Source organism: Gekko japonicus, unplaced genomic scaffold (genome assembly GCF_001447785.1).
Source record: "Gekko japonicus isolate JY-2015 unplaced genomic scaffold, Gekko_japonicus_V1.1 scaffold165, whole genome shotgun sequence".
In the NCBI taxonomy this organism is placed as follows: domain Eukaryota; kingdom Metazoa; phylum Chordata; class Lepidosauria; order Squamata; family Gekkonidae; genus Gekko; species Gekko japonicus.
Genome location: NW_015163097.1, coordinates 504767 through 531287, shown reverse-complemented (window position 1 = coordinate 531287; position 26521 = coordinate 504767). Strand labels below are relative to the sequence as shown.

General features: G+C 41.6%; 1 protein-coding gene across 5 annotated transcripts in view; it reads left to right on the top strand.

Moving 5' to 3' along the window:
• The window catches only part of PLCE1 (phospholipase C epsilon 1), a 208954-nt gene that overhangs the window by 108676 nt on the left and 73757 nt on the right, over nucleotides 1-26521 (top strand). For all 5 annotated transcript variants that reach the window (XM_015406644.1, XM_015406647.1, XM_015406646.1 and 2 more), the window contains exon 4: nucleotides 10417-10733. In XM_015406644.1, coding sequence (XP_015262130.1) covers nucleotides 10417-10733 — 317 coding nt within the window. The remainder of the gene's footprint in view (nucleotides 1-10416; nucleotides 10734-26521) is intronic.

Genomic DNA, 26521 nt, shown 5'->3' with positions numbered 1-26521 from the left:
GGCTGATTCCTCAGTAAACATGTTTAGGATTATAGTGTCCATCAGCTTTAGCCCAAATACTTTGACTCCCATGGCTTGTAGATGGGATTGCTTAGTAAGAATGCTTGCCAGTCCTTAAATGTAAAATTCCTCTTGCTGGAGTCCTAGTGTTTCAGCTTTTATCTGGGAAGTGGGTAACCTGACCTTTCTGCATGTTGTCTTTGACTTGCACAAATCATGCCGGTTGTGAATTTTGACAGTTTGTAGTTTCAGAATGAGCAACTGTTGCCTGACAACTAGTGCAAACAAATGCAGTATATGATATTTCTCTGCTTTTGAAATTATCTCCACCTCTGGCACTTTAGAAGGAAACTAAAGCTTTATTTACTGGTAAGCTTGATGTTCCTGTGGCTTTGGTAAAGCCTGATGTCGTTACCTTTAAAAGAAAAAAATGTTTTTAAAGCCTGAAGTAACATTTCTTCTGCTGTCATGTTTCATCTGCTGTCATATGTTTTACAAAGTTCTATTTTCAACCATGGGAAGACAATGGTTTGTGTATACTCCATGTGTTGATGATCTTTTCCTATCCATAGCAGACCCATAATCTCATTGTTTTCTGGTTCACTTGTAATAAGTGTCAAAAAAAACCTATTTGAGCATCTTGAATGCACAGTCACATCTTGGTATAAGACTCTTCTTGCAGTTAATATAGATTTACATTAAGCTGCATTAGGGCAATTTATTTATACTGTGTGAGACAGAGAAGATGCCTTTTAATTTTGAGTACCTTTTAACTTTGAATAAAGCTATTGCTTGGTAATTGATCGCATTCTGGTATCTATATCATATCGACGAAATGACCTTATTAATTATTAAAATAAACATGTTGACTTAATTTTATGGTGCTAACAGCTTGTTGTATAGGTGTCTCCCCCTAAGGTTGACAGAGTTACCTTTACACATGTATACATTTTCTAATATTATATAGAATGTGAAATGCCCACTTGGTCCTGAATTTCATCAAGCCTCCTGTCTTTTGCTTCTGTATTTGAATCTTTCTGGAGCTCTGATCTCTCTGCTTTCTTGCATTTCTTGATGCTTTTGGTTGATGTGTTTGGATGTCCAGTGGGCCTGAATGACTCTTGCCACTAACAATTGTATGGATCTTTGTTTGTAAGACCATCTGTATCATGACTCCTCTGTCTGTATAACTGCTCTATTTATGTTGTTGAAGGCTTTCACGGCCAAATATAGTAATTCAGAATAATTTCCATGGCAGACAACTGTACAGTCTTAAAGCACACTGTTAGGACAGTTTCTAAAAATGAATGATTCCTGCCCACAATGGCCAGCAGACTCATGCATTACTCCTGCCACCATCTGTACCACGTGCTTAAAAGAAACGTTTATTAAACAGATGCAAATCAACCTCAAAGATGGAGTCCTCTCTGTGTCAAGGTGGATTGACAGCACCCAGAGCCCTCTGTCCTGGCTACTGGTAGAGGCCTGGGCCTGCCTCCTCCACCTCTCCTGGGCCAGCCTGTTAAAGGGACTCCTGGGCCAGCCTGTTAAAGGGACTCCAGACTCAACAATGCCCTTCAAGCTGGCGCAGGGCTTATGATGCTGTGGCATCCTGTACAAATGGCCTTCCTTCCTGGTCCTCCTACCTGATTGCCCCACCCTTCTCTGATGTTTCAAAGCATCGGGCTGGACCCAAGGAAGGTGAGGCTTCTGCTATCAATGACCCCCTCTGCCAAGTCCTTCCTAGGTGTGGCGTGATGACAGGATCCCACTTCCTCATGGTGCAGAGGGCCTGCGGAGCTCTGGGGATGGCTGTGCTGTGTCTCTGAGCACTGCTTCTTGCCCAGCCTGCCCCCCCCCAATGTCTCCACCTGGATTGCGGTGCCTGGAGGTGTCCAGGATTTCCCATGTGTATAAGTATCACAATGTGAAAGAGGATGCTTAGTAATGGTTAACCATAGCATCTCTTGCCAATGTGGAATTTTTCTCCTGCAGCTAATGACAGGAAGACAAAGAGGACAAAATATTTTTTAGGTTCATCTTAGTGGCAGAATGGGTCACCCATGTACCTTTGTTCTGCCAAAGGGATGTCGAATTTACACAGCAAACCCAAGTCACTAGACTTCAACAAGGAGTTTACCCCTACAGCCATGACCTATGACCTCCCCCCAAACAAACAAGGGAGATGCTCGTTTAACCCTTTTGGAAATGTAATCATTTTTTCTTATTCTTTCCTTCAAATAAAGACCTCCAGGCTTTTTGGTGCCACCATCCTTGTACTTTGGCACAAGTGGACCAGGTTGGGTGAAAGTTATGGGTGCAGAATGATGATGATAACGCCAAAATTACACTAAGAAAATTTAACTCTACTTGTAGTTTGTCATTGATTACAAAAAGGGAAATAATAGTAGAGGATGTAAATATTCAACAACTACAGCATATAGGACAATAAAATGATAAATGCAATCTTCTTTCCTTGGGTCTAAAATTTACCCCTCTATAATAATGAATTGTGGAGCTGCGGTGGCTCAAGTGGTTAAGACGCTGAACTGCAGGCTGTGGAAGGTCAGTAGTTCAGCAGTTCAAGACCCGGGTGCCGCAAGACGGAGTGAGCTCCCGTCTCTAGTTCCAGCTCCTGCCAACCTAGCAGTTCGAAAGCAAGAAATTGCAAGTAGATAAATAGGCACCGCTTCGGTGGGAAGGTAACAGCGTTCCGTGCGCCTTGGTGTTTAGTCATGCCGGCCACATGACCACGGAAACGTCTTCGGACAGCGCTGGCTCTTCGGCTTTGAAACGGAGCTGAGCACCGCAACCCTAGAGTCGGATTCGACTGGCTTTCGAGCAAGGGAACCTTTACCCTTAATAATGAATTAAGAGGTTGGCAGCATAGTCCTAAAACTAATTTCAGTTTCTATCAGTTTGTGCTGTCTAGGTTGCATTCTTGAAGTCATCTTGTCTTCTGGCCTCTGCCAGACTGTCTTCTTGGAATCTCTGAGCATGCTGTCTTGGCATTCGCTGTCAGTTGGGACTCCTTTTATGCAAACCAGACCCCACTCCCTGCCTGGGGGTGGAGGGGGGAGTCACTCTTCTCCTGGGTCCAGAAAGTAACAAGGAAATTAATTGATTATGTAATTTCTTGCCTGTCTTAATAAGATCCCTATTGTCTAGTTGGTTACTCCTATTAATATATCAGTTGTGATCCTCCTTACTTAGGCAGACCTCACACTAGTTAGAAATACAATCTGTTGCCTACTTGGGAAGGGTGTTTTTAGGTTAACTTCCGAATGTTAGCGTAGTGCAAATTAAACATTTCTCTTCCAAATTTCTAGATTTTTTCACATGCCTATTACTTGTTTCAATATAGTTAACAAATATAGTTAAAAACAAGTAAATATTTCCTTTAGCTACTGCAAGTAAAACCTGGAATCTGCTCAAGCAGGTGAATTGAGGCCTGGTCATCTGAGATATAGGGCATCCTGTAATTCTAGTTTTTCAACTTTTTAAAAAATGGTGTTAGTGCTAACACGAAGTTGTCTCCAGCCATGGTTAGCAAGCCCACTTCAAACCGTGAATGCAAACCTATGGCATATTATTGATCTTGGAGACCATGAGCATATCTGCATCAAACTACTGTTTTCCTTTACAAAGTAGCTGGCAGTATCTTTCAGTTTCCAGAAAGGTAGCTAATAATAGTTGTTGAATGGCATGATATAATACTTACATAATATCAAACAGGTGCCACTAAAAAGGGACCTGATTTCTTACTTGAGCTGTTCTCAATTGTTCTCATGAAGTATTTTAAATGTGAAAGCTAACTTGTTTTTTATTATGATTAGTGAAGTATGCGAAGAAGTAACGAAGAATGGCAACCAATTGCCATTAGCAACATGATATCCTCCTCTAATAGTAAAGTGAATGGTCCTGCAAACCAGATGAAGAATACTTTATTACTTGATTATTCAGCAGACAGTGGGAAAGAAAGGTTCTCCTTTTTACTTTTGCTCATTTTGAAGACTCCCATCCCCAAGCCTAAACAAGAAAACTCTTCTGGTCTTACTGACTGGAACCCTCAGGTTTTTGAACTGATTGTAGGGTTACCATTCCCCAAGTGGGGGCATGGGATACCCTGCTTTTGCGGGCTACTGCCCACTTGGGCCAGCTGGCTGGTGAGATGAAATCCCCCCCCCAACAGTGTTAATGTTCCCTCTAAGCTGTGGAGTTTTGTGAGCAAAAATTCTACTTTGTGAGCTACTGGCATTAAAGCTGTGAGTGAGCAATTTGCCTACTGCATAAATTAGTTTGCTCTGGAGCCATCCTTCCTGAGCTAAGACAAAAATGTGTGAGCCAGAGACTAAAAAACTGTGAGCTATCTCACACTAACTCAGCTTAGAGGGAACACTGATTATGTGTGACGCGCTGATGTCACCCCGACATTGGGTGGTGGGATGATGCTCTGGTTTTGGGGCAAAACTGTATGGTTTGAGGGTAATTTTACCATAAAGTCTTGCCCAAAAACTAGAGTGTTGCCCCAATGTCACTGGCATGCCTGCATCACTTCTGGTTGACGTATGCATATTGCATGGCATCCCTGCCCACTCCCAGAACGCCCCCCCCCCCAAATCCCTCCACCGGTGCAACAATTGGACCTCGCATCCCTAACTTATTGATTGCTATGTTGTCAAAGGCTTTCATGGCCGGAGTTCATTAGTTGTTGTAGATTTTTCCAGGCTGTATGGCCGTGGTCTTGGCATTGTAGTACCTGACGTTTTGCCAGCAGCTGTGACTGGCATCCTCAGAGGTATAACACAGAAAGATGGAGCCCTCTCTGTGTCAATGTGAGAAGAAAAATGGTAGGCAGGTAATTTATATCTACTCAGGAAGGTGGGGTAGGGCTGCGTCATTATCTTGTAGGAGTTTCCCAGTTTCACAGCCTGATGACACCAAAAGATTGTTGAATTGTTAGTACATCGAAATTGAAATATTACTTGCATTACATAAATTCAATTATTTATGCAATTTGTAATTTTCGTCATTTTTCACAGGTGTGTATATTTTGTTTGACAACCTGTCCCGTGATATCTCTATTTTTGCAACCCCCAGGTGGTGGCTGGAGATCTCCTGCTATTATAATTGATCTCCAGGTTACAGAGATCAGTTTACCTGGAAAAAATGGCCACTTTGGAAGATGGACTGTATGGCACAATACCCTGCTAAAGTTTTTCCCCTCCCCAAACCCCACCCTCCCCAGGCTCCACCCCCAAATCTCCAGGAATTTCCCAACCCAGAGCTGGCAACCCTAATTGTACCCCAGTGAGGTCCCTGTCCTCCCCAGGCTCCTTCCCCTAATCTCCAGGAGTTTCCTAACCGGGATCTGGCAACCTTACCCTCTCATCCCCTGCCGGTGGCCAGCGGGGACCTTGCAGCCCTAAAAAATGGCTACTTTGAAAGGTGGACTCTATGGCATCATACCTTACTGAGGTTCCTTCCCTTCCCAAACCCTGACCTCCCCAGGCTCCATCCACCCCCCAATGTCCAAGTATTTCGCAACCCAGAGCTGGGAACCCTAGTAGGAGTGCCAGTCCTGCCTTTACGCACACGTTGAGAGAGACAGCAGAATGAAGTTCATTCGTTCTGCTGTTGAGAGGATACTTTTTTTTTTTTTAGCAGAGGCAGATTCATAGACACCCTTCTCTACAACACTGTGTCTTCTTTCTATACCACTGGCTAGGTCGTTCCCACCCCCGCGTTCATTCCTCCAATTCGTGTGCTTGGAGTGCAGAACACCTCTCCAGCAGTGAGGTCGTAATTATGGCCTCTCCGCTCCCTGTCACATGACTCCAATGCCCCTTGCTTTCAGTTTGGTGGGCCTTATGGTTCTTGCTAGGTGTTTAATGTGGGCCATGGGTCTGGAAAGGTTAAATAATACTGTTGCATCCTATTGGTAGTTTATTCAGTTAGACAAAAAACTTCCAGACTCAAGTTATTATCAAAACAGACATAAGAATGCTAAAACCAAAGTTGAACTAAATTTTTATCTCATTGCTTTCTGGGGGGAAAAAATAATTTCTAAAAATATTGTAAATATATTCAACAGTACATTCAGAACACAAATTAATACCATGCAATAATCAACATTCTCAACCCGTAAGAGCCTTTTAAAAATATAACAGATCTTTGTAATAAGAGTTGTTTGGAATCACTTCTTCGTCTACGAGATATTCCACTGCTGGGAACCAAGTCGCTTGAAAATCCTTTTGGTGAGAGACTATTTTACCATATACAAAGTGTTCCCAGATTTTATTTTGCCAACATTGAAGAGTAGGGCATTTAAAAATATGACTATAACAAATATTAATTCCTCCATATTGATGTAGGAATAGGAGTTGCCTATCACTTATTAGAGCCTGACCTGGATAGGCCAGGTTAGCCCAGTCTCATCAGATCTTGGAAGTTAAGCAGGGTTGGCCTTGGCCGGCATTCGGATGGGAACCCACCAAGGGAGCCCAGGGCTGCTACACGGAGGCAGGCAATGTCAGAACCACCTCCGAATGTCTCTTGCCTTGAAAACCCTTCGGGGTCACCATAAGTCAGCTGTGACTCGATGGCACTTTCCACCATCACTACCATTTTCAGAGTGCACAAATATAAAGTGGGAATGCAATCACAAACCAACAGATAACACGGCAGAACTAGCTATCTTCTTCCATTTACAATAATGAAAAATATTTTGGCACATGCAGTCTTCTCAAAATTTTCTCCCAAACGTTCATTGCGAGTAAAACATATATAAGTTACATGCATTTTTCCAGCCACAAAAAAATGAGTAACAGCTGAACAAGAGAATGAGGCCAGCCAAAAGAAGGGCATTAAATCTCGTGTGTTGTACAATTGTAAATACGAGATGCATGAGATTTCTTAGATAACTCTGTAATGCGTGAATTATATAGCGACTTTGAAAAGGCAAGGGCATATTCTGTTGGTGAGTTTTAAGAAATGTGTGGAGTAAATGCAACTTTGCTAGAAAATTAATTTAGCATATCTCAGGTAATTTTTTTTCTTTGTTAAACTAATATCATTTAGAACAGGGGTGTCAAACATGTGGCCCGGGGGAGCTTCTATCAGGCCCACAGTGGAACTGGCAGTCTTCTGCTTCTTCCAGTTCTGCTGCTACTGCATCAGCTTACAGATACACACCTGATCTGCTTGCAACAGCACAGACATTTTGATGCAATAATTCAGAGCAAGAGGCGTCAGTTATCAGACACTGTTAAATCAACAAAATATTGCAAGAGTGCTAATGTTTTAAGCATGCTTTTATTTTAAGTTTAAAAAAACGTTGTGTTTGTGTCTTTTATAAAGTTTATATCTCCGCTACCTGGCATTACATCTTATGACACACATGGCCCGACCCAACAAGGTCTCATGTCAGATCTGGCCCTCATAATAAATGAGTTTGACACCCCTGATTTAGAACCTTACAGTAAAAAGAGCACAGTCTATTGAGAATGTCTTTGTAGCAGACTAAAAGGTGAAAAGAGTTTGTTGCAGTACTTGGCTGTTTCCAAATTCTCACAAGGAACCTTTCTCCGTCTTTCCTTCCCCCCCAACAACCACTTTTACCCCAACAACCTTGATCAGGGACCTTTGAAAACAAACTGTAGCAGGAAGCAGGGGGCTATAGTGAGGATGGGGAACTGGGGAAAACAGCCTGAGCTGCAAGTCATAGTGAATTTTGTTTAGGAGACTCTCCCCTGGCTCCCAACAGAAGGATTTCGGGGGGCACAGGTGTGTTATGTAGGGTTGCCACATTTCCCTTGAATTATAACTGATCTCCAGACCACAGAGAGCAGTTCCCCTGGGGGAAAAAATGGCTGCTTTAGAGGTGGGCCGTATGGCATTATATCCTATTGAGGTCCTTCCCTTCCCAGGCTTCAACTCCCAAATCTCCAGTAATTTCCCGGCCTAGATTTAGCAACCCTTGGTGTGTGTGTCGGGGGGGAGGGAAGGAAAGCTGAGATCTGCTTGCATGAATGATTTCTGCTTGTTCTCGTTTGGATCCCACCCAGTGTCTTCACAGAGTTGATCTGACTAATTAGAAAGCCTACTTAATATAGAACACCAGGCTTTTCTGACAGAGATTACTGTCTTGTGTATTTAATTCAGAATGAGACTTTCTCACCATCATTATGCATACAGAAAAACAGAAGCAGAAATTAGTTTAACTTTTAATGTAGTGGTGTCTTGTAACTTGGCTCCAAAACTTAAAAGCAGATGATGTACCCTCACAGATATAATAAGAATTCCAGAAGAAAAGGCTGCCTCTTGTACTCGGAGCAGACTTATATAGCATCTTATGTAATGTTAAGGGTTGCGTATTGTGAGAAGTATGAAAAGAAGATAAAGCTCCTACTTGGAAAGATTTAGGTAGACTGATGAAGCAGATGTAGCACAGGACATTTCAGGCAAGGACAGGTTTGAACATATTTACAACTCTTTATGTTTGTAAGAAGTTGTATAGAAAAATAAGTTTTGACTAAAAGGCAAGATCATCTTATCATTTTTAGCCACGGTAGTGCAAACTGCATAGCAGATGTACTGGAGTGGGAAGGGAAAGAAAGAGGTATGTTTTACTGGGGTCTGGCCAGGCTGCAAAGTCTATTACCATAATACAGTCTCTGTCATCAGAAATACAACAGACATTTTTCTTTTATGACTCATGGCTGTGTTCATTTGTGTGTGTTTGCCAGGGCACTCCATTACTAGATTGCACCTGATGTTTTGTACAAGGAAGTGGGGCAGAATCAGCTTCTCCCTTGCCAGTAACAACACACCTCACCTAAACTTAATGACTCCAAGATTGTGCCAGATTTTCTTTTATCCTAGAAGACTTTTTCTGCTGCTACAATACCACTTGCATTTCTGCTTCCTCCCTGTCTTTATGACCTTGCATATGGAGGAATAGTGCTTATACACAAAACTACTGCATTAGAAGTGGGGAACAGTATTTCACACATCAGTACCAATGGTGGGAGCTGTAATAGGGCAGAGGATCAGATTTGTGTCAATATATTTGTTGTTGTTCAGTCGCACAGTCGAGTCCGACTCTTCGCGACCCCGTGGACCACATCACGCCAGGCCCTCCTGTCCTCCGGAGTATGCTCAACTTCATGTTTGTTGCATCGATAACACTGTCTAAGCATCTCATCCTTTGTCGTCCCCTTCTTCTTTGACCTTCATTCTTTCCCAGCATCAGGGTCTTCTCCACTGAATGCTCCCTTCTCATTTGGTGGTCAAAGTATTTGAGCTTCAGCTTCAGTATCTGGCCTTCCAGGGTACAGTCAGGGTTGATTTCCTTTAGGATTGACTGATTTGATCTCCTTGCAGTCCAAGGGACTCTCAAGAGTCTTCTCCAGCACCATAATTTGGCCTTCCTTATGGTCCAACTCTCGCAGCCATATGTTATTACTGGGAATACCATTGCTTTGATCATACGGACTTTTGTTGGCAGGGTGATGTCTCTGCTTTTTAGTATGCTGTCTAGGTTTGCCATCACTTTCCTCCCAAGGAGCAGATGTCTTTTAATTTCATGGCTGCTGTCACAGTCTGTGGTGATCTGGGATCCCAGGAATGTGAAGTCTGTCACTACTTCCACGACTTCCCCTTGTATTTGCCAAGGAGTGATGGGGCCGGATGCCATGATCTTATTTTTTTTTTATGTTGCGTTTCAATCCAACTTTTGCGCTCTCCTCTTTCACCCTGAGCAAGAGGCTCTTTAGGTCCTCTTCACTTTCTGCCATTAGAGTGGTATCGTCTGCATATCTGAGGTTGTTGATGTTTTTCCTGGCAGTCTTAATTCCCGCTTGTGATTCATCCAGGCCAGCGTTTCGCATGATGTACTCTGCATATAAATTAAATAAGCAAGGTGACAATATACATCCTTGTCGTACTTCTTTTCCTATGCTAAACCAGTCAGTTGTTCCATATCCAGTTCTGTCGCTTCTTGACCCTTATACAGGTTTCTCAGGAGACTTGTGAGGTGGTCTGGTGCTCCCATCTCTTTAAGGACTTGCCATAGTTTGTTGTGATCCACATAATCAAAGGCTTTAGCGTAGTCAATATATAGCAATGTATTAACTTCCATCTATGAGCTTCTGAACTCAACATGGTTTAATGTGCAAAAAGAAATGCATGTAACTCCTTACAGTATTATGATTTTAATTCTCACACAGGATTGACTTAAAGGTGCAGTTCTATGAGAACATTTCGGTGACCAAGGTAATAGTTTCTAAAGAGCTTCAGATCTCTTGTTTTAGACTGGCATAACAATAATGTCTTCTTTAAAGTTTAATTTAGTAGTATGATAGAGGGAAAGGTGGTTTTTAAAAAATTCACACTTGGTTTTTTTGTTTTTTTTAGAACGACACTTGAGTTCTTCTATGGCTGGATCAAATACCCTTCCTTCCACTGTGGCTGGTATTAGTAAAGAACTTGTAGAACTTCAGCATCTCATTCAGTTTCCAGAGGAGGTTGCTAGTATTCTGACTGAGCAAGAGCAGGATCTCTACAGAAAAGTATTGCCCATTGATTACTTATGCTTCTTAACCAGAGATTTGGGCAATGCCGAATGCCAGAACAACCTTTCAGCTATTAAAGCTTCTGTTTCTGCTTCTCTTCTTTCTGCTCCAAATGGGGAGCACAATGCAATTGAAGATCTGGTGACAAGATTCAATGAGGTAGGTCAATGTTTTTTTTAATTAATTACATGCATTGTCTCCTTTTATTTGTCTGCTGAACTTACAAACAAATGAAGCTGCTTTATACTGGATCAGACCATTGGTCCATTAAGGTCAGTGTTGTCTACTCAGAGTGGCAGTGGGTCCCTAGGGTCTCAGGTACATCACCTACTACCTGATCATTTTAACTGGAGAAGCTGGGGATTGAACCTGTTACCTTCTGCATTCCAAGCTAATGCTCTTCCACTGAATCGTAGCCCCCTTGTCATGACCAGTGTTGGAAAAGTATAACTTTAAAAAAAAATAAAGGTGTTCTATATTTCTTAATACAAATATATTCTCTTGACCAAAGTGAGCACCTTGCTTGTTTCTCTGCACCACAGTCTTAGTGGTCTGTATGGACTGTTATGAAACAAGTGTTTCAGCTCACAGGTATTTTTATCCATAATCCAGAGAACACTAGTTAAGAACTTTCATATGTGGTGATTGTTCTGAAATAAGCTGGCCTGTTTACTTTTCCACTGAGGTGAATCTTAGTCCAGCTCCTTTTCCACTATTATTTTTCAAGTAGGTATCTGATTACTCTGTAGAGTGACAGGGGAGGTCTTCTGTGTCATTACAGTGGCGTATCCTGCTGGGATGTGTGGGCATCCTGAGCCGAACCCCTGGTGATGATATGGTGCCACAGAGTAGGGTTGGTGTTGCTAGGCAGCGGCCTTTAGACTCTTCAGAATACAGAAGTCTTTTTAGAGGTGCGGCTTAGAGCTGTTGTATAGTGTAAAATTGTGTACTTGTAAAAAAAGGCACAAAATATTTATTTATTTATTTATTTAAATACTTTTTATGCTGCCTTTCCACCCGATTAGGGTTCTTGGTTTATTAAGTTGTACACCTCTTTGGGAGATTTAAGTGGGAAACTTGGGGCATGTAGGTTGGCATAATAGTGTTACCCTTTTATGTTACCCATTGAGGCATTTTGGTACCACCTGTTTTGGCACAACAGTGTGCACTTGAGATCAGTTTCAGATATTGTAAGAAGTGGAATCAGTCAGATCCAGTGAGTCACTTGCCAGTTCAGCTGGCAATATTTCTTTGAAATGCCCAGAGGGAAACCTGCTCTATCACATCAGAAGTTTGCAAATATCCCTTGATCAAGTATGGTTTAGGTACCAATGAATCTGCAGTGCCCGTTTGGAGTTTTTTTGTGTGAAGTCTTTGCCACCTTGGAGACCCTATGTGGGGTTGGAAAGATGACATAGAAATGTTTATTTTTGAAAAATATTCTGCACTTTTCTTTTTATCTGAGCCAAAAGGAAAGGCAGGATATAAATGTTTAAACAAATAATTAAATCTCTTTTGGTTTGGTACTCTCTTCTTCTAAAATGAAGGGTATTATGAGCTTGTATCCAGAGTTCACTGAATCTGCAAGTGGCTATCTTAAAATAAGGGAAACTGGAAAACCTTTATATGGGTCACCAGTGTGGCTTTACAAAATTCTGATATCTTGAAGCCTTCATTTCAAAAACAATTTTAAGATAATTTCTCTTTAACTCTTTGTAACTTCTAAGGTTGTTAAATATTACACCATCTATCCCTTCATTCAAGATTTACCTAAGTTTAATTTCAGAGATGTCTGTATGTTATAAATAAAACTTTTTTTGGAGGGGGTATTTATTGTATACACTGCACAACAAACTGCGTTTTTGGTAAATCTTAGTTACAATACCTATTTTTGGAAGAAGTGGAATATTATTTATGTGCATTGTTCAGAATACATGTTCAATATATCTGTCCTACTCTATTAGCAAGGCTGGTTTTCTATCCATCTTTGTTTATATATTTTAAAGAAAATTCCTGCAGAAAGAGTCATGCTTTGGTTGGCAAAAAAAGTAACTGCTTGCTGACTTTCTGGCATTCCCTGCAAAAATAATTCCCCGTATTTATAATTGTGGGAGCCAGAATGAATTTTTAAATGACAGGCTCTTAGTACTTAGTGGGAGACAACTATTTTATATCATTGTCCTTTCGTCCTCCCACTAGGCAGTTATTGCATCGCAAACAACATAGCATGTAACATTGTTAGATTTTAGAAAAATTTTGATGGATATAAACGCTAATTAATATTCCTCAATAGTTTTTGTTTCCTGGTGTAGCTTTTGGCTTACTGTAGTTACCCATTCATTTAACAAGCTGTTACTTGAGGTAGAATCATGAAAGTGTCTTGACTGTTCTGCACTCTCATGCAAATCCATCCATCATAGCTGGTTACAGACCCCTGTGATCAATGGGCTCTTAGTTGTAATATTTATTCCCCTGTTTCCTGTTATAGAGCACTTTTAGTTGCAGCTAAAGCAGATGTGACATAGTAGTGCAGAAACAGCCAACTTTGCCTCATTTGCCTTCATGCTCTTATATGGTTCAGAAACAACAAAGTAGCCTGTAAAGTTTGGAGACCCCGCCAGCAAGGCAAGGGTATAAATCTGCTTTATTTGAGCTGTAGCACAAAGCCTCAGGAGGGCATCCGTCCTGGAAAAGGTCTCTACTGACCCTCCAGGAGCATGCCTAGTCTGACTGCTCAACAAAAAGTAGGTGGCACCAGGTGGCAACTGACGGGAACATACATCACACAGCCAAGTTGACTTTCAACCGTTCTTTTCCTCATTGGCTCAGTGTGATGAATCCCATGGGAATCCCATGGGAAGGAAATAGTGCGGTGTGTATGTGGAAGGAATAGAATATTCTGTATACCTATACATAAAGACAGTGTCATAGATGCAACGAACATGAAATTGAGCCAACTTCAGAGGACGTCGGAAGACAGGAAGGCCTGGCGTGATCTGGTCCATGGGGTCGCGAAGAGTCGGACTCGACTGTGCGACTGAACAACAACAAATACATAAATTGTGATCTCAGAATGTTTTACCCTTATAAGTGCCACTTCATACTCCACATCAGTGGTATTCACTGTATGGCTTGCAGAGCGCCACATCCGCAATTACCATCAGCCAAAAGAAGAAGAAGAAGAAGAGATTGGATTTATACCCCACTCTTCACTACCCAAAGGTGTCTCAGAGCAGCTTACAAACTCCTTTCCCTTCCCCTCCCCACAACAGACACCCTGTGAGGTGGGTGGGGCTGAGAGAACTCTGACACAAACTGCTCTTTTTCAAGGACAGCTGTGCCAGAGCTTGTGACTGTCCCAAGGTCACATCAGCAGGTGCAAGTGGAGGAGTGGGGAATCAAACCCGTTTTTCCCAGATTAGAGTCCGCACACTTAACCACTACACCAAACTGGCAAAGAGACACATGACTAGCCAGAAAAGCTGCATGACAAGCCTGTAGCAGAGCACAGAGCACTTTCAAGATACTTACATGATTCTGCCTCAAATAACAGCTTGTGAAATGAATGGGTAACTACATTAAACCAAAAACTCCCATCAGGAAACTATTGAGGAATATATATTAGCTCTTATATTTATCAAAATTTTACTAAAGTCTGACATGTTTGCATGCAATAACTGCCTAGTGGGAAGAGAAGAGGACAGTTATATAAAACAGCTGGCTCCCATTATGTACCAAGAGTCTGTACTACAAGGCAGTGGCCTTGCTTACTTTCCTAGACAGGTGCCACACTGGAGGACGGTGCCCAGAAGAGCCATAGGTGGCATGTTAAGGAGTCAGATGTTGCTCCCAAGGTACTACATATCAGTATTCCATGTAGTCTCCAATAACAACGGTCATGTGCCTCATGAGGTGTTGGGCTCAGTTAGTCCACAATTAAAGCAAAGTGTGTGGGAGTGCTAGTGAAAACACTCAAAAGGTTCATTCACCTAATGGTGGTGCTTTTTGCTGGCAAGTGGAGCCTTCTATCAGCAAAATGTGCTGGTTCCACTAGAGAGAAGAGAAGAGATTGGATTTATACCCCGCCCTTTACTTGGAGTCTCAGAGCGGCTTACAAACTCCTTTCCCTTCCCCTCCCCACAACAGACACCCTGTGAGGCTCCTTACATTCCCTGCATCTGTAGAAGATTGCACTCTTAGTGGAGGGGATCCTTTGAATCCACATCTTGTATGATGATGCAGCATGGTACACATGTACCCCAAAATGATGTTTAGCAGCCACCATAAATAGCCTAGGTCCAGTCTCTAATATAGTGTGTTTCTTCCAATAGAAGTCCAGCCTCAACTAAGATAATGATTTCTTTGCATTTTATTGTACTGCTGTAGTGGCTCAAGTTGCTGTTAGCTTCTCTAGTGTATTGTATTGCAGGGCAGGATATAAACATTTCAAACTTATAAAAATTAACCAGATTACCTTCTGGCACACAATTTTTATCTGAAAATGTGCGTTTTGTGTTTCTTCTTAATGGGTTGCGTGGTACAAATGGCTGCAGTAAGGAGGGTAGTAAGATAAAACCACTACTTCTAGGTGACTGAATTCAACACATTATTTTTTTCATGTTTAAGTTATGTCTATGACAAAAAGCTATAAAATAAAGGGCAGAATATTTCAGTTCTTTAAGTGTTTATTGCATAGTCTGATGTTTTATTGGGTCCTCCTAGTTATCAAGAAATACTTTCTTGTTTTTGCAGGGGTATATAATTTATTCATGCCTCTGTTAACAATATGTGGACCCTATGGAAAAATCTCCATGATTTTTTTTTTTATTTTAAGAGATCATTAATTGTGTGCTAGCTATACTGCATCATAAGGTTCTCTTGTGACCACAATTAGCTGTCTATTTAGATTCAATTATTGCTGCAATTAGCTGTCCATTTAAACAACTATAGCTTTTTCTGTTCCTGTTTAAAATAAATTTCAGTTTTTTGTATTGTCATTCTTTGCACAAATGAAATCTTTTGTCATCAAAGCAGAGATTATGTCCTAACACTATCATTTTGCTTTAACTGTGGAATGTAAATAAATATTTCTCTCTGCCAGTTCAGAATTTTTAGAACGTCTAAATGGGTTTGCAGAAGCCTTTAAAAAAGACTGTTTGTACAAATTTCAAGCTGTTTCCAGTCCTTGTTTGGAGCAGTGTATTTGAGGAAATATATAATCAGATTAAAATGGTGAATGTTCTTGTCTGGGTATTCTTTTCCTTCCAAGCAAGTCAACTGGTCCATCTCGTCATAGTAATGAGATTATTACATTTTTTTGAGGGGGGAGGATGCATATACAAAAAATTACTGATGTACAGTCTTTTTATTGGGCATTATGTCTTAGATAATCTTGGCAAAATTATCTTAATTCTTCTGCTGCTTTGCAGTGTGAAACACCAGTATGAAGACTTGGGCTAGGGCTACATGAGAAAACTACAGGAGAGCCACAACTTGAAGCTTTTCTGGGTGTAGGATCACGTGTGTCATACCCAAGGATTCGTTCAGATATCACACAAAGCCACAGTTTAATCAAACTAACTAGCAATAGTGATTGTCTAAATGTAGATCACAGCTCTAATTATGCTTAGGATCTGTAAAACCAAGATCCGAAGCTGGTTTATTCACCAAGTAGTCAGTTGTTCCGTGTGATGTCTGAGTGTAGGCATCCTGGTTAAATCCTGGCTTGTTCTTTGGTGATGTCTTCCCAGGAAGAGAGAAGGAAATGGTATCAGCACTGTTCAAGGCAAATTAGGGTTTGAGTGATTGTGAGCTGAATCCTGGTTTCACAAACTAAACATAGACCATGGTTTGGTGTTATGCTTGAATCAAGCCACAGAATCCATAGGAGGAGGTCTCCAGCGTCTGGCTTCTTGCTACTGCCCAGGGAGTGCCAAGGAAAGTGCCGGGGGCAAGTGCAGCGTCACTTTCAGCTGCGTAACTGGCAGTGACACCACACATTGCTGTGATGCTCTAGTGAATAAAGTGTATGGTTTAGTCGCAGAGATTATGTGATGCCTAGCCCCCCACCCCCAAAGCTCCCAGTGTTAGCATCCAGTAGGCAGGAAGAACAACCTGTGCCACTTCAAAAATTAGGTAGTTGAGGGATGAAAAGAAGCAGAAAGCGAGTCAAATAGGGGATCGATGACAATATTCAGCTTAAAACTTTAAAGCATCATTTTGTACCCCTCACTGTAATCACATGAAACATGTGTGGGAGGAGACAAGATCAACAGCAAGGCTTCCAATGATGTTCAGCCCATGTAGCTGCTTACTTTTTATGGAATGCTTTTTTTCTTTTTGTACTGATGTGTATTATTTATGGTGGCAAGCAATGGTATGGGAGCTGTTCAGACAATATTATATTTATCCAAAATGAAGATTATCCTGAATGTAAGATGATCCCCCGCCCCCAAATAAAGGTTGTAGACCGAGGGAATTTTTTGTCACTGTACATGAATGTACCTTATATACCAATTTAAGGCCCTGGCCACACGTGCCGGAAAACATGGGGGGGGGGAAGGCGTGGCTATTTGTGCCGTGGCATTCTGATCCGCCATTATTCGATCGGACGCAATGGCGGCACACTGGGGTTTCGTCCTTCGGCGCACGCTGCAAACAGGACGGCCGGAGGGAATAGGCGCGTGCCGGCGCGATCACACCAAACGAGTCCGTCTGCAGCCCATGGCAAACCATTTGCTAGTATCTTCGGCAGCACGCCACGGGTTGGCCATGGGTGCGCTACACTTGTCAGATGTTGCGGTGTGATCGCACTCTGAAAATCCACCCAGCATTCGTGCCTTTCGTGCAGCAAATTCTCCGTGTGACTGGGGCCTAAGAGTGGTATCCTCCTTTTCTTGTGGGTGAAAAGACCTAGGCAAGTGGAGTGGCTCCACTTTCATGAAGTTGCTACTTCGAAATTGCTACACCGAGGGAATTTTTTGTCACTGTACATGAATGTACCTTATATACCAATTTAAGAGTGGTATCCTCCTTTTCTTGTGGGTGAAAAGACCTAGGCAAGTGGAGTGGCTCCACTTTCATGAAGTTGCTACTTCGAAATTGCTACACCGAGGGAATTTTTTGTCACTGTACATGAATGTACCTTATATGCCAGTTTAAGAGTGGCATCCTCCTTTTCTTGTGGGGGAAAAGACCTAGTCTGTCTTTCATGAAGCTGCTACTTCGAAGCATCTTCCTGTGCCTAATTCATTTTGAATGCAATGGAAGAGCCTTCAGTCATAGACAGAGTGCTCTTTGACACTCTTTGCAGCACACGTGAGATGAATGAGAACAAGAGCCTTCAAATCATCACAACAAGACAGTTGTCTGGTTTACATTTAGGCTTGTATTTACATTTTTGTGTGCCATCCATTACAAGTAAATCAGTAAAAGTTGTGGGGACATGAAAGATTCAAGGGAGAGGGTGAGAGAGTGTACAGCAAGGGACATCCATCTAGAAGATAAAGTAGATTGTTGTATGAGTTAATTTATTCCTCTCTGTCCCAGGGCTGTTTTGAATAGAATGGGAAGGTTCAAGCTGTTAGAAGTGGAGGGGTATACACTGTCTCCTGCCTCAGACTTCAGAGACAGCACCATAGATTTAGAACAGATAGAGAGGTCAGGACACACAGAGCATCCTTTCCTTCCTGCTATCTGATACTATCCCTTTGAAACAGAATGCAGTTCTTAGGGCATGATTTCCTTCCTTCCGGTTTGACACTTCTCTCTCCCGCACACACAAAGAAGGTGCACTCTCTCCATCTTTGGCACCATGGATGCATTCTCCATCTGCATCCATCCAGCTAGTTAGTTTAGATTAGATCCTATTTCTGTCTCTCGTCTATACTATCTAGAATGGAGTTCCCTAATAAAGAACTCTTTAGTTTAAACTGACAATTGGCTCAGTGCAACTTTGTTTCTTTGCCAGCACACGCACAGTATCAAGTTGCCCCTGTGTGAGGCCTCAGTGCACTCTGCTACATGAGAGAGATTTCTGGCTTTACCATAACAGAGAATTTAACACAAGTTTCAAAGAAAGGTCCAAAAGGAAAGGTTCAAACGTAATCCATCTGAATGGCTGCTTTTGTGGCAAAGCAACTATTTGTAGGGATTGTGATTCTTTGGGAAGTCTCTGCTTCTATGCACATTTTACTAGCATAACTTTGTGAGAAGCTCGACTGTGGGTGTCGCCAACTTGTCAAGTAGGGAGCAGGGCTGCTAGGAATAGAGCCATATTTGTGGTGATTTGGTGCAGCTGGGAAGTAGATGTTTCTAGTTTACCCACAGCATTGTGGTGCATTCGTGCACTTCACAGGGTTTCTCTAGCTCTTCTCCAATCATTCTCAAACCTGCTCTGTTACTTTTTTGGGGAAAGATCACTGCAAAGCCTAGATTGGCTGCAGTGTAGGTGGGAAAGTTTGGCTGCCCACATGACAGACATTTTTGTTGTACCCACAGTGGCCATTTCCTCTCTCGCTACTGGGTTTTTTCCAGGAAATCTCAGGAAAACTGTAACCTGCCATGTGGAAGCCCTGTTGCTGCAGCACTGTATTGGCAGCTCTAGCAGCAACAGGGAAATGGCACAAGCACATCCCTGAGTGGAAAACACCTGAATCAGTGATCCAGATTTAATTATTAATGAAACCTTTACGACAAATGAATCTACCTTCACTACAAATGAGTCTGTCATTGGTTAAACAAGCATATCAGGCAGTTGCAGTTCTTTAAAAGAGCTTAGATGTGCAGAAGTAGGAAACTATTTATAAAACTCTCTGTTTGGGTGAAGTTTCCCTTGGCAGTATTTTGTTGGGTAACCTTAGGTTAAACTTCTGGCTAGTCTTGACATTCCTGTGTATTAACTTTCAGGCCCTTCATATGAAAAGAAAATCCTTCAAACCTGTAAATCACTCTCTAGCTTCTCACCCACATACCACCAAAAACAAAGCAAAAATGATCTATACCTGCAGTTATTAACCTTTCATCCACTACCATCTGCTGAGGCCCCTCCCCCCCCCCAAACCCCCCCCCCCCCAGCCACAAGTAAAAGCAGCGCTCCAGGCCAAGCAACTTCATATTTATGGTATATGCATTTGATGTATAGATTTCAGACATAACGTTTAATGAAACCTGATGGTTATCAGCCAACAGGTTAACGTTAGGTTTGATTCCTGTTTACTGTGTGCTACTGGGTGAGAAATCTGGGATTTTATCCTCCACAGAAGATAAACAGTATAAGACAACTGTCATCTGCTGGCTGTCAGAAGTCATTGTGAGTGAGGAGAAGGGGCTGCCTAAAATCCTGAATGCCTCCCAAGAATTATAGAGGTCCCCTTAGGGAACCTAGCAGTTCGAAAGCAAGAAATTGCAAGTAGATAAATAGGTACCACTTTGGTGGGAAGGTAACAGCGTTCCGTGCGCCTTGGGGTTTAGTCATGCCGGCCACATGACCACGGAAACATCTTCGGACAGCACTGGCTCTTTGGCTTTGAAACGGAGATGAGCACCGCAACCCTAGAGTCGGATTCGACTGGCTTTCGAGCAAGGGAACCTTTACCTTTTACCTTAGGGGCTGAGGCTGTATATTCCCTGTTAAGACTCACTGGCACATAGTATTAAGAAAAATAATCTGTATTATATATTCAAAAAGTATGTTTAGAAACAAGAACTAAACCCATCCCCGCCAACAAAAGTTGACAAAACTACTAATAGAATTCATGCTTCCCATTCCTCAGAATCAAAAAGCTCTGCAGTTGCCAATCAGACAATATTGTGAGGCTTACAGGAATTGTGTGCACTCAGGGCAAGAGATCTCACACACAACTCCCATGATTATTTGGCCACCTGCAAACAGCTGAGCAGTGTGTTAACTGACCAGATTATAGAAAGATATAAGAAATTACATCTTCATTCTACAACTGAATGCATTTGCAAGTACATTCAGATAGGAAATCTCTTACTTTCTCCCCATATGTTCTTGGTATTACTCTTCCAAATTTACTTCTGTCACTGGGCAAGGGAAAGAAGTTAATTAATTGATATAATCAAGACGGGTAGCTGTGTTAGTCTGTCTGTAGCAGTAGAAAAGAGTAAGAGTCTAGAAGCACCTAAAGGAATAACAAAATGTGTGGTAGCTTTCGTGAGTCACTGCTCACATCTTCAGACCACACATTTTGTTATTCTTTTAGGTGCTACTGGACTCTTGCTCTTTTCTATCTCATTGATATAATATTAGTGGTTGGGACCCTTAGGCATTATTTCCTGTTATTTCTTGTATGAATGACTTTAACTCAGTGAAATTAGTTCAGTCATTGTGATTTTGGCTGTGCATAAGGCAAGATCTTGCTGTCACTAATTTTTTAAGTATGTGCTGTCACTGGGGGTTGGAAAATACCTGTAGATTTTGGAGGTGCAGCATGAAGAGGGAGAGGGGTTTGGGGAGGGGAGGGACTTCACTGGGGTATAATGCCATAGAGTCCACCTTCCAAAGCAGCCATTTTCTCCAAATGAACTGATCTCCGTTACTTGGAGATCAGTTGTAACCCCAGGAGATCACCAGCTACCACCTGGAGATTGGCAACCCTAGCTGTCACTGTTTTGAGTGAATAGGGCAATTTGCATATTTTCGAGCTTCAGCACCTGTTAGTGGAAACCCAGATTTTTGAGAGTATGCATTTGCATGAACCAAAGGTGGGAGGAAGTATGTGTGTTGCCCTTTTAACACAAAACTGAGACTACATGTATGGGCAGAATCATGGATTGCTTGCTCTTGCATTACATGAGGTTGGAGCACCAAAATCATGACCACTGATCAGGGCTGTTCTGTCTGGAATGTGTTGTTCTCCACGACTTTACATACATTCCAATCAAGATTTACATTTGTTTATATTGTAAGGGCTTGGGATATATGCCTTTTCTTTGCTGTATCCGTCTCCGTGGGTCACTGATCTCATTCACTGTTTGGAACATTTACAGTTATAGTTCTCTGTTCATGGCTCTGTGAAGAATTTTTCCTCCTGCCGGTGCCAGATCTTTTCTTAGACAAGGGTTTTCTTTTATTGATGTCTCTACTCAATTCTCAAACAGTTGCTTCTAAATTCTTCTCAGTAATTTGTATCAAAGCACGTTAAAATAATTTCTTGTTCCAACATGTTCATAATTAATTAGAAACAAATGTATAATTATAGGCACTTAATTTTTTTCCAGAGTTAAAATCATTTCACTATCATCCTTCAAATATTTTACTTAAGGTGTAATGATGAATATGCCACCAGTTGATCCTTCAGATGGCAACACTTATGAATCCAGTACTCTTGGAGTTCAGTAAGACTTTATGTAGCAGATCAAGTTGGTCAGCCGTGTTGGTCTGAAGCAGTAGAACAAAGCTAGATTCCAGTGGCACAGTTAAGACCCAACAAAGTTTTATTCAAGGTGTGAGCTTTCGTGTGCACTCACACTTCGTCAGACAATGAAATGGCATTACAGATCATAGTTGAATATGTAGTTGTATTCAGGGGTCATTTGGGGGGGGACGCGGGGGACGCCATCCCCCCGGGTGAGGTGCGGGAGGGCGGGGCCTGGAGCTCCCTGCTGGTGCCCGCTGGAGGTCGCCGCCGTCTGTGGGGAGGACACACTTCCGGTGATGTCAGGGGGTGTGGCATATGCTAATGAGTTATGCTAATGAGTCCCCCTAGGTCTTTTTCTACGAAATGACCCCTGGTTGTATTTATGTAGGAGTTATAGTTAAAGCTTGGAGTTTGTGTTCAGTATTTGCCCTTGCTCTATATAACAACTTAGATCTGATTGTGTTTATTCACTGTTATTGTTGTGTGCAAAGTTGGCATGGGAAAGAGGGGAGAAAGTAACAGTGCCATTCTAGGCAGATGGCCATCCTTCCAAGTCTACTGAAGTCAATGGACTTAGAAGGGTATAAATTGACTTAGGATGGCACTGCAAGGCTGAAATATTGTGCATACTTAGAAAGAATGCCATTGAACAAAGTGGGACTTACTTTCAAGTACATCATATAGAATTACACTATTAACACACAGCAAGAATGATACAAGTATTAACTATACCAACACTTAGCAAAATATGTAGGCTCCGGGGATCCAGATGTGGTTATTTAATCTATTATTCTCCAGAATTTCAGGAGAGCATAATGTGTATGTCACAGAGAGAGAGAGGGAGAAAGAGAGTGAGGGAGAGAGTTAGTTGTGGGTCCTGAAATCATCATCATCATCATTATCTATTAAATTTCCAAATCGCCCCATCCCTGAGTACACAGGGCTCTGGGTGATTTACAATAAATTAATATACAAAGTACAGTTTAAAATCAGCAACCAGTTCATCCCAAAGTTTCACAGTCTTCCAATGGCGTTTATAATTTGATCTGAAACCTGCTCTGGACTGTTCTTCCATCTCATGGGCAGGTTAAGGAGGAGGCCGAAGCAGGCAGGATGGAAAACGAAAAAGAAGAAAAGAGGAGGGTGCTGGGCCAGCTGCGATGGAAACCGTCGCTGTCCTCAACCAAAAGCCTGATGGAACATCTCTGCCTTACAGGCCCTGCAGAGTTGCATTAAGTCCCGCAGGGCCCTGATGGAAGCTGACAGGGAGTTCGAGGACAGCTGGATATCTTTGGGGCCAGGGATCACCAGCAGATTACTCTCAGTAGAGCGTAATGCTCTCCCAGGGACATACCAGGGACATTAGGCTGAACTGTTTAGTTTTTCCTTTATTTATATACACTCGAGTCTAATAGATGCTCCAGTTCCCATTCAGGCCTGTCACACTTAGTTCCCTCCATATATTTGCATATTATTGGTGAAGAAGATGAAATCTCCTGTCCTCAGCAGCTACTACTCTGACAACATATGGCCCAGCAGTATAGGTATGTTAGTTTACCTCTCCTTTCTCTACAGCTTTAAATTTCACTGTAAAACTGGGTTAGTCTACATAAAGGAATTTTAGGTTTAATATTTAGTCCTAGAAAAAAAAATCTTTTTGTTGTTACAGTGGTATTTATTAAAAGCAAAGTTTTGCATCTAGTGATCCATCAGTTCAAAGAGTACTGATGTTTTCTATGTTTACCTCTCTCAGCAGTCGTTTCTGATCTTGGGAAAACTGAATCTTGGGGCCATAGAATCTACATGGATTTATAGCTGGGTACATCAGGGAAGGGGGCTGCAGTGAGAAGGGGGCAGAGGTGCCTCCTCCTCTTGTTACCCCCAACCCACCAGGCTACTAGTCAACACAACTCTAGGGTCCAAGTGGACTGTTGGGGGAAGGATGCAGCAAACATTTGTGTTCCTTGCACTGACACGTCACTGGATCCAACCTAAATGCTGTGCCAGTACTGAGCATGAAAATATGTAGAATAAAAGTCATATTAGAACTTTTGTATAACCAAAATCCAGTTTATTATGTAGTTTAGTAACAACAAGCTCGTTTATAGTAATTCATGTGCCCAAAATGTTTCGTAACAACAAGCTCGTTTATAGTAATTCATGTGCCCAAAATGTTTCGAGGAAGAGGCTCTGTATTTTTTTTCTTGACTTCTTCCAGACAAAAATCCCCACTAGAAACTCTGTTCAGTACTAATTGTTTTTTTCCCTTTAGATATTTATTTATTTATTTATTTATTTATAGGCTCAGTGCGGCTTACAAGGCTTTGCCAATATGATACAACAATAAAACATTAAAAATATTAAATAATATCAAATATTAAAACATCATACAAACAGAACAGTATCTGGTGCTCACTTCGTAGGAACAAGATGGCGATCTCCTAAAGTCTCATCCTCTTTTCAAGGTGCCCACATCATGTTGACTCTGTCCACAAGGCTTGGGGCGTAGATGGTACCATGGTGGTAGCGGCTCCTATTCAAACGCCTGGCGGAAGAGCTCCGTCTTGCAGGCTCTGCGGAACTGTGCTAGGTCCCGCAGAGCCCTGATCTCCTCTGGGAGCTCGTTCCACCAGATAGGAGCCGCCACCGATAACGCCCTATTCCTGGTCATGACAAGTTTGATGGACCGGGGGCCTGGAACGTCCAGTAGGTTTCTAGTGTGTTCTATACTGGATCTGCCTTAGTGCTATTTTACTTCAACAGCCACTGAACCATGAAAATGTACAAATCTGACTACACCACAGCAGGGCTTTAAAGCTTTCCTGTTTCTGCCCAGATACACTCCTGCTAGCACTGGTTGATGTACCCTTGCCACCTGTTAGTCACCAAGGATTTATGTCAAACAACTTAAAATAACTTTTGTCTTCCAAAGTATAGCTATTTCAAAATACAAATGGCAAATGTCCCCATCTAAACTGTTTTACCGAAACTAAAACATATTCCGTTTCTTTACATTTTAGCTTACTTTCACTAATTATAAACCTGAAATACGTTCTTGCAGGAACATCCCCAACGAAAGTCCCACTGAGATTATTCAGTTACTCAAGAAAATGATAAACTGCCTGTACCCTCTTGCTGATGCAATTTTCACATACAATATGGTTATACAGCTATAGCTCATAATTGTTTTAATAATTTTACACACTTCTTTAAAAATTAAACATGACTCCAGTGGCACCTTAAAGAAAATTTTATTGCAGAATAAACTTTCATGACTCATCTCATTCATCAGATGCATCAAGTGTACATCCATACCAGTTATTAATAAAAGTTACACACAACACCTTCCTTAGATGTGATTTTACATTAATCTTACTCTGCCCATCTTCAACAATTAGGAGCAGTCCTCACCAAGTCTGAGTGGACTGATTTCTCCTTGACTCATTATTTCAAACTGGCATCTCTTTACCACATCTACCCATTCCTGTCCATAACTGGTCTAGACGTACACTTGATCCATCTGATGAAGTGAACTCTGACTCAGGAAAGTTTATGCTGGAATAAAATATCTTAGTCTTTAAAATACCACTGGACTTCTGTTTAGTTCTGTTACAACAGAATTTTTTTTAAAAAGTCTTACTGTTATTTGACTGAGTCCAGCCAACCGCATGGTCAAAGTTGGTGACATAAAATACTTAAATGCTAGATCAAGACTCTCTTTATCAAAGCACAAGGCAGTATCCAATGGCTCTTTAACTGTGCTCCACATCAAATCTGCCATGTTACGGGCTGCACTCTGTCTCAGTTCTTGATCCGACAATTTACATAAATACCTAAATGGTGGAGAGAGGGGGAGAGAGAGAGTTTATAAATAGCATCAGCAAAACCATTTAATCTGGCAGGTTATCAGCATTACTGCTAACATTGCATATATTTCCAGAAGCCTTAACAGCAGAACCATCATCAAGGGGGCTTCCACATCCACCATTCTGATAAAACAAATTACATGTGGGAGGGAGTAGGAGTTTTGTATAAATTAAAGGATGTCCAAATTATAGCCACCACACAAGGATGTCAAAATCGAACCCGTCCTCTCGTGGGTGTAGAAATGTAAAAGCCTGGGAAAAGAACAAACTGTAAAACACAAGTACTTGCACTCCCCAGGAACTTTTTCGGAGCACTTCAAAAAGCGCTCTTGAAATATTTTCTGGTATGCAGCACTTTGCATAACTATTCACTCATGCTCATATATTTGCAATTTTGTCTGAGGAAAAGTAAAGTCACTTATACTTTTAAGTTGCATAACATGTTAATTGGTACAATTTTATATGCTGACGAACTGGTGGGAAATTTATTTTACATTCTAAAGCAATAAAATACATTTGTTTTCATAATGAAGTAAGTATTGAAATATACGCAGCTTCAAAATGTCTGGATAATTTACAACTTACACAGGTGGAAGGTATGCAACCCCTCAGTACCTAATAGCATACACAGAGGTTGGGAAAGGGAGAAGCAGCAGTATTTGAACACTCTAACATCAAGCTTGTTCTGAATACAGCT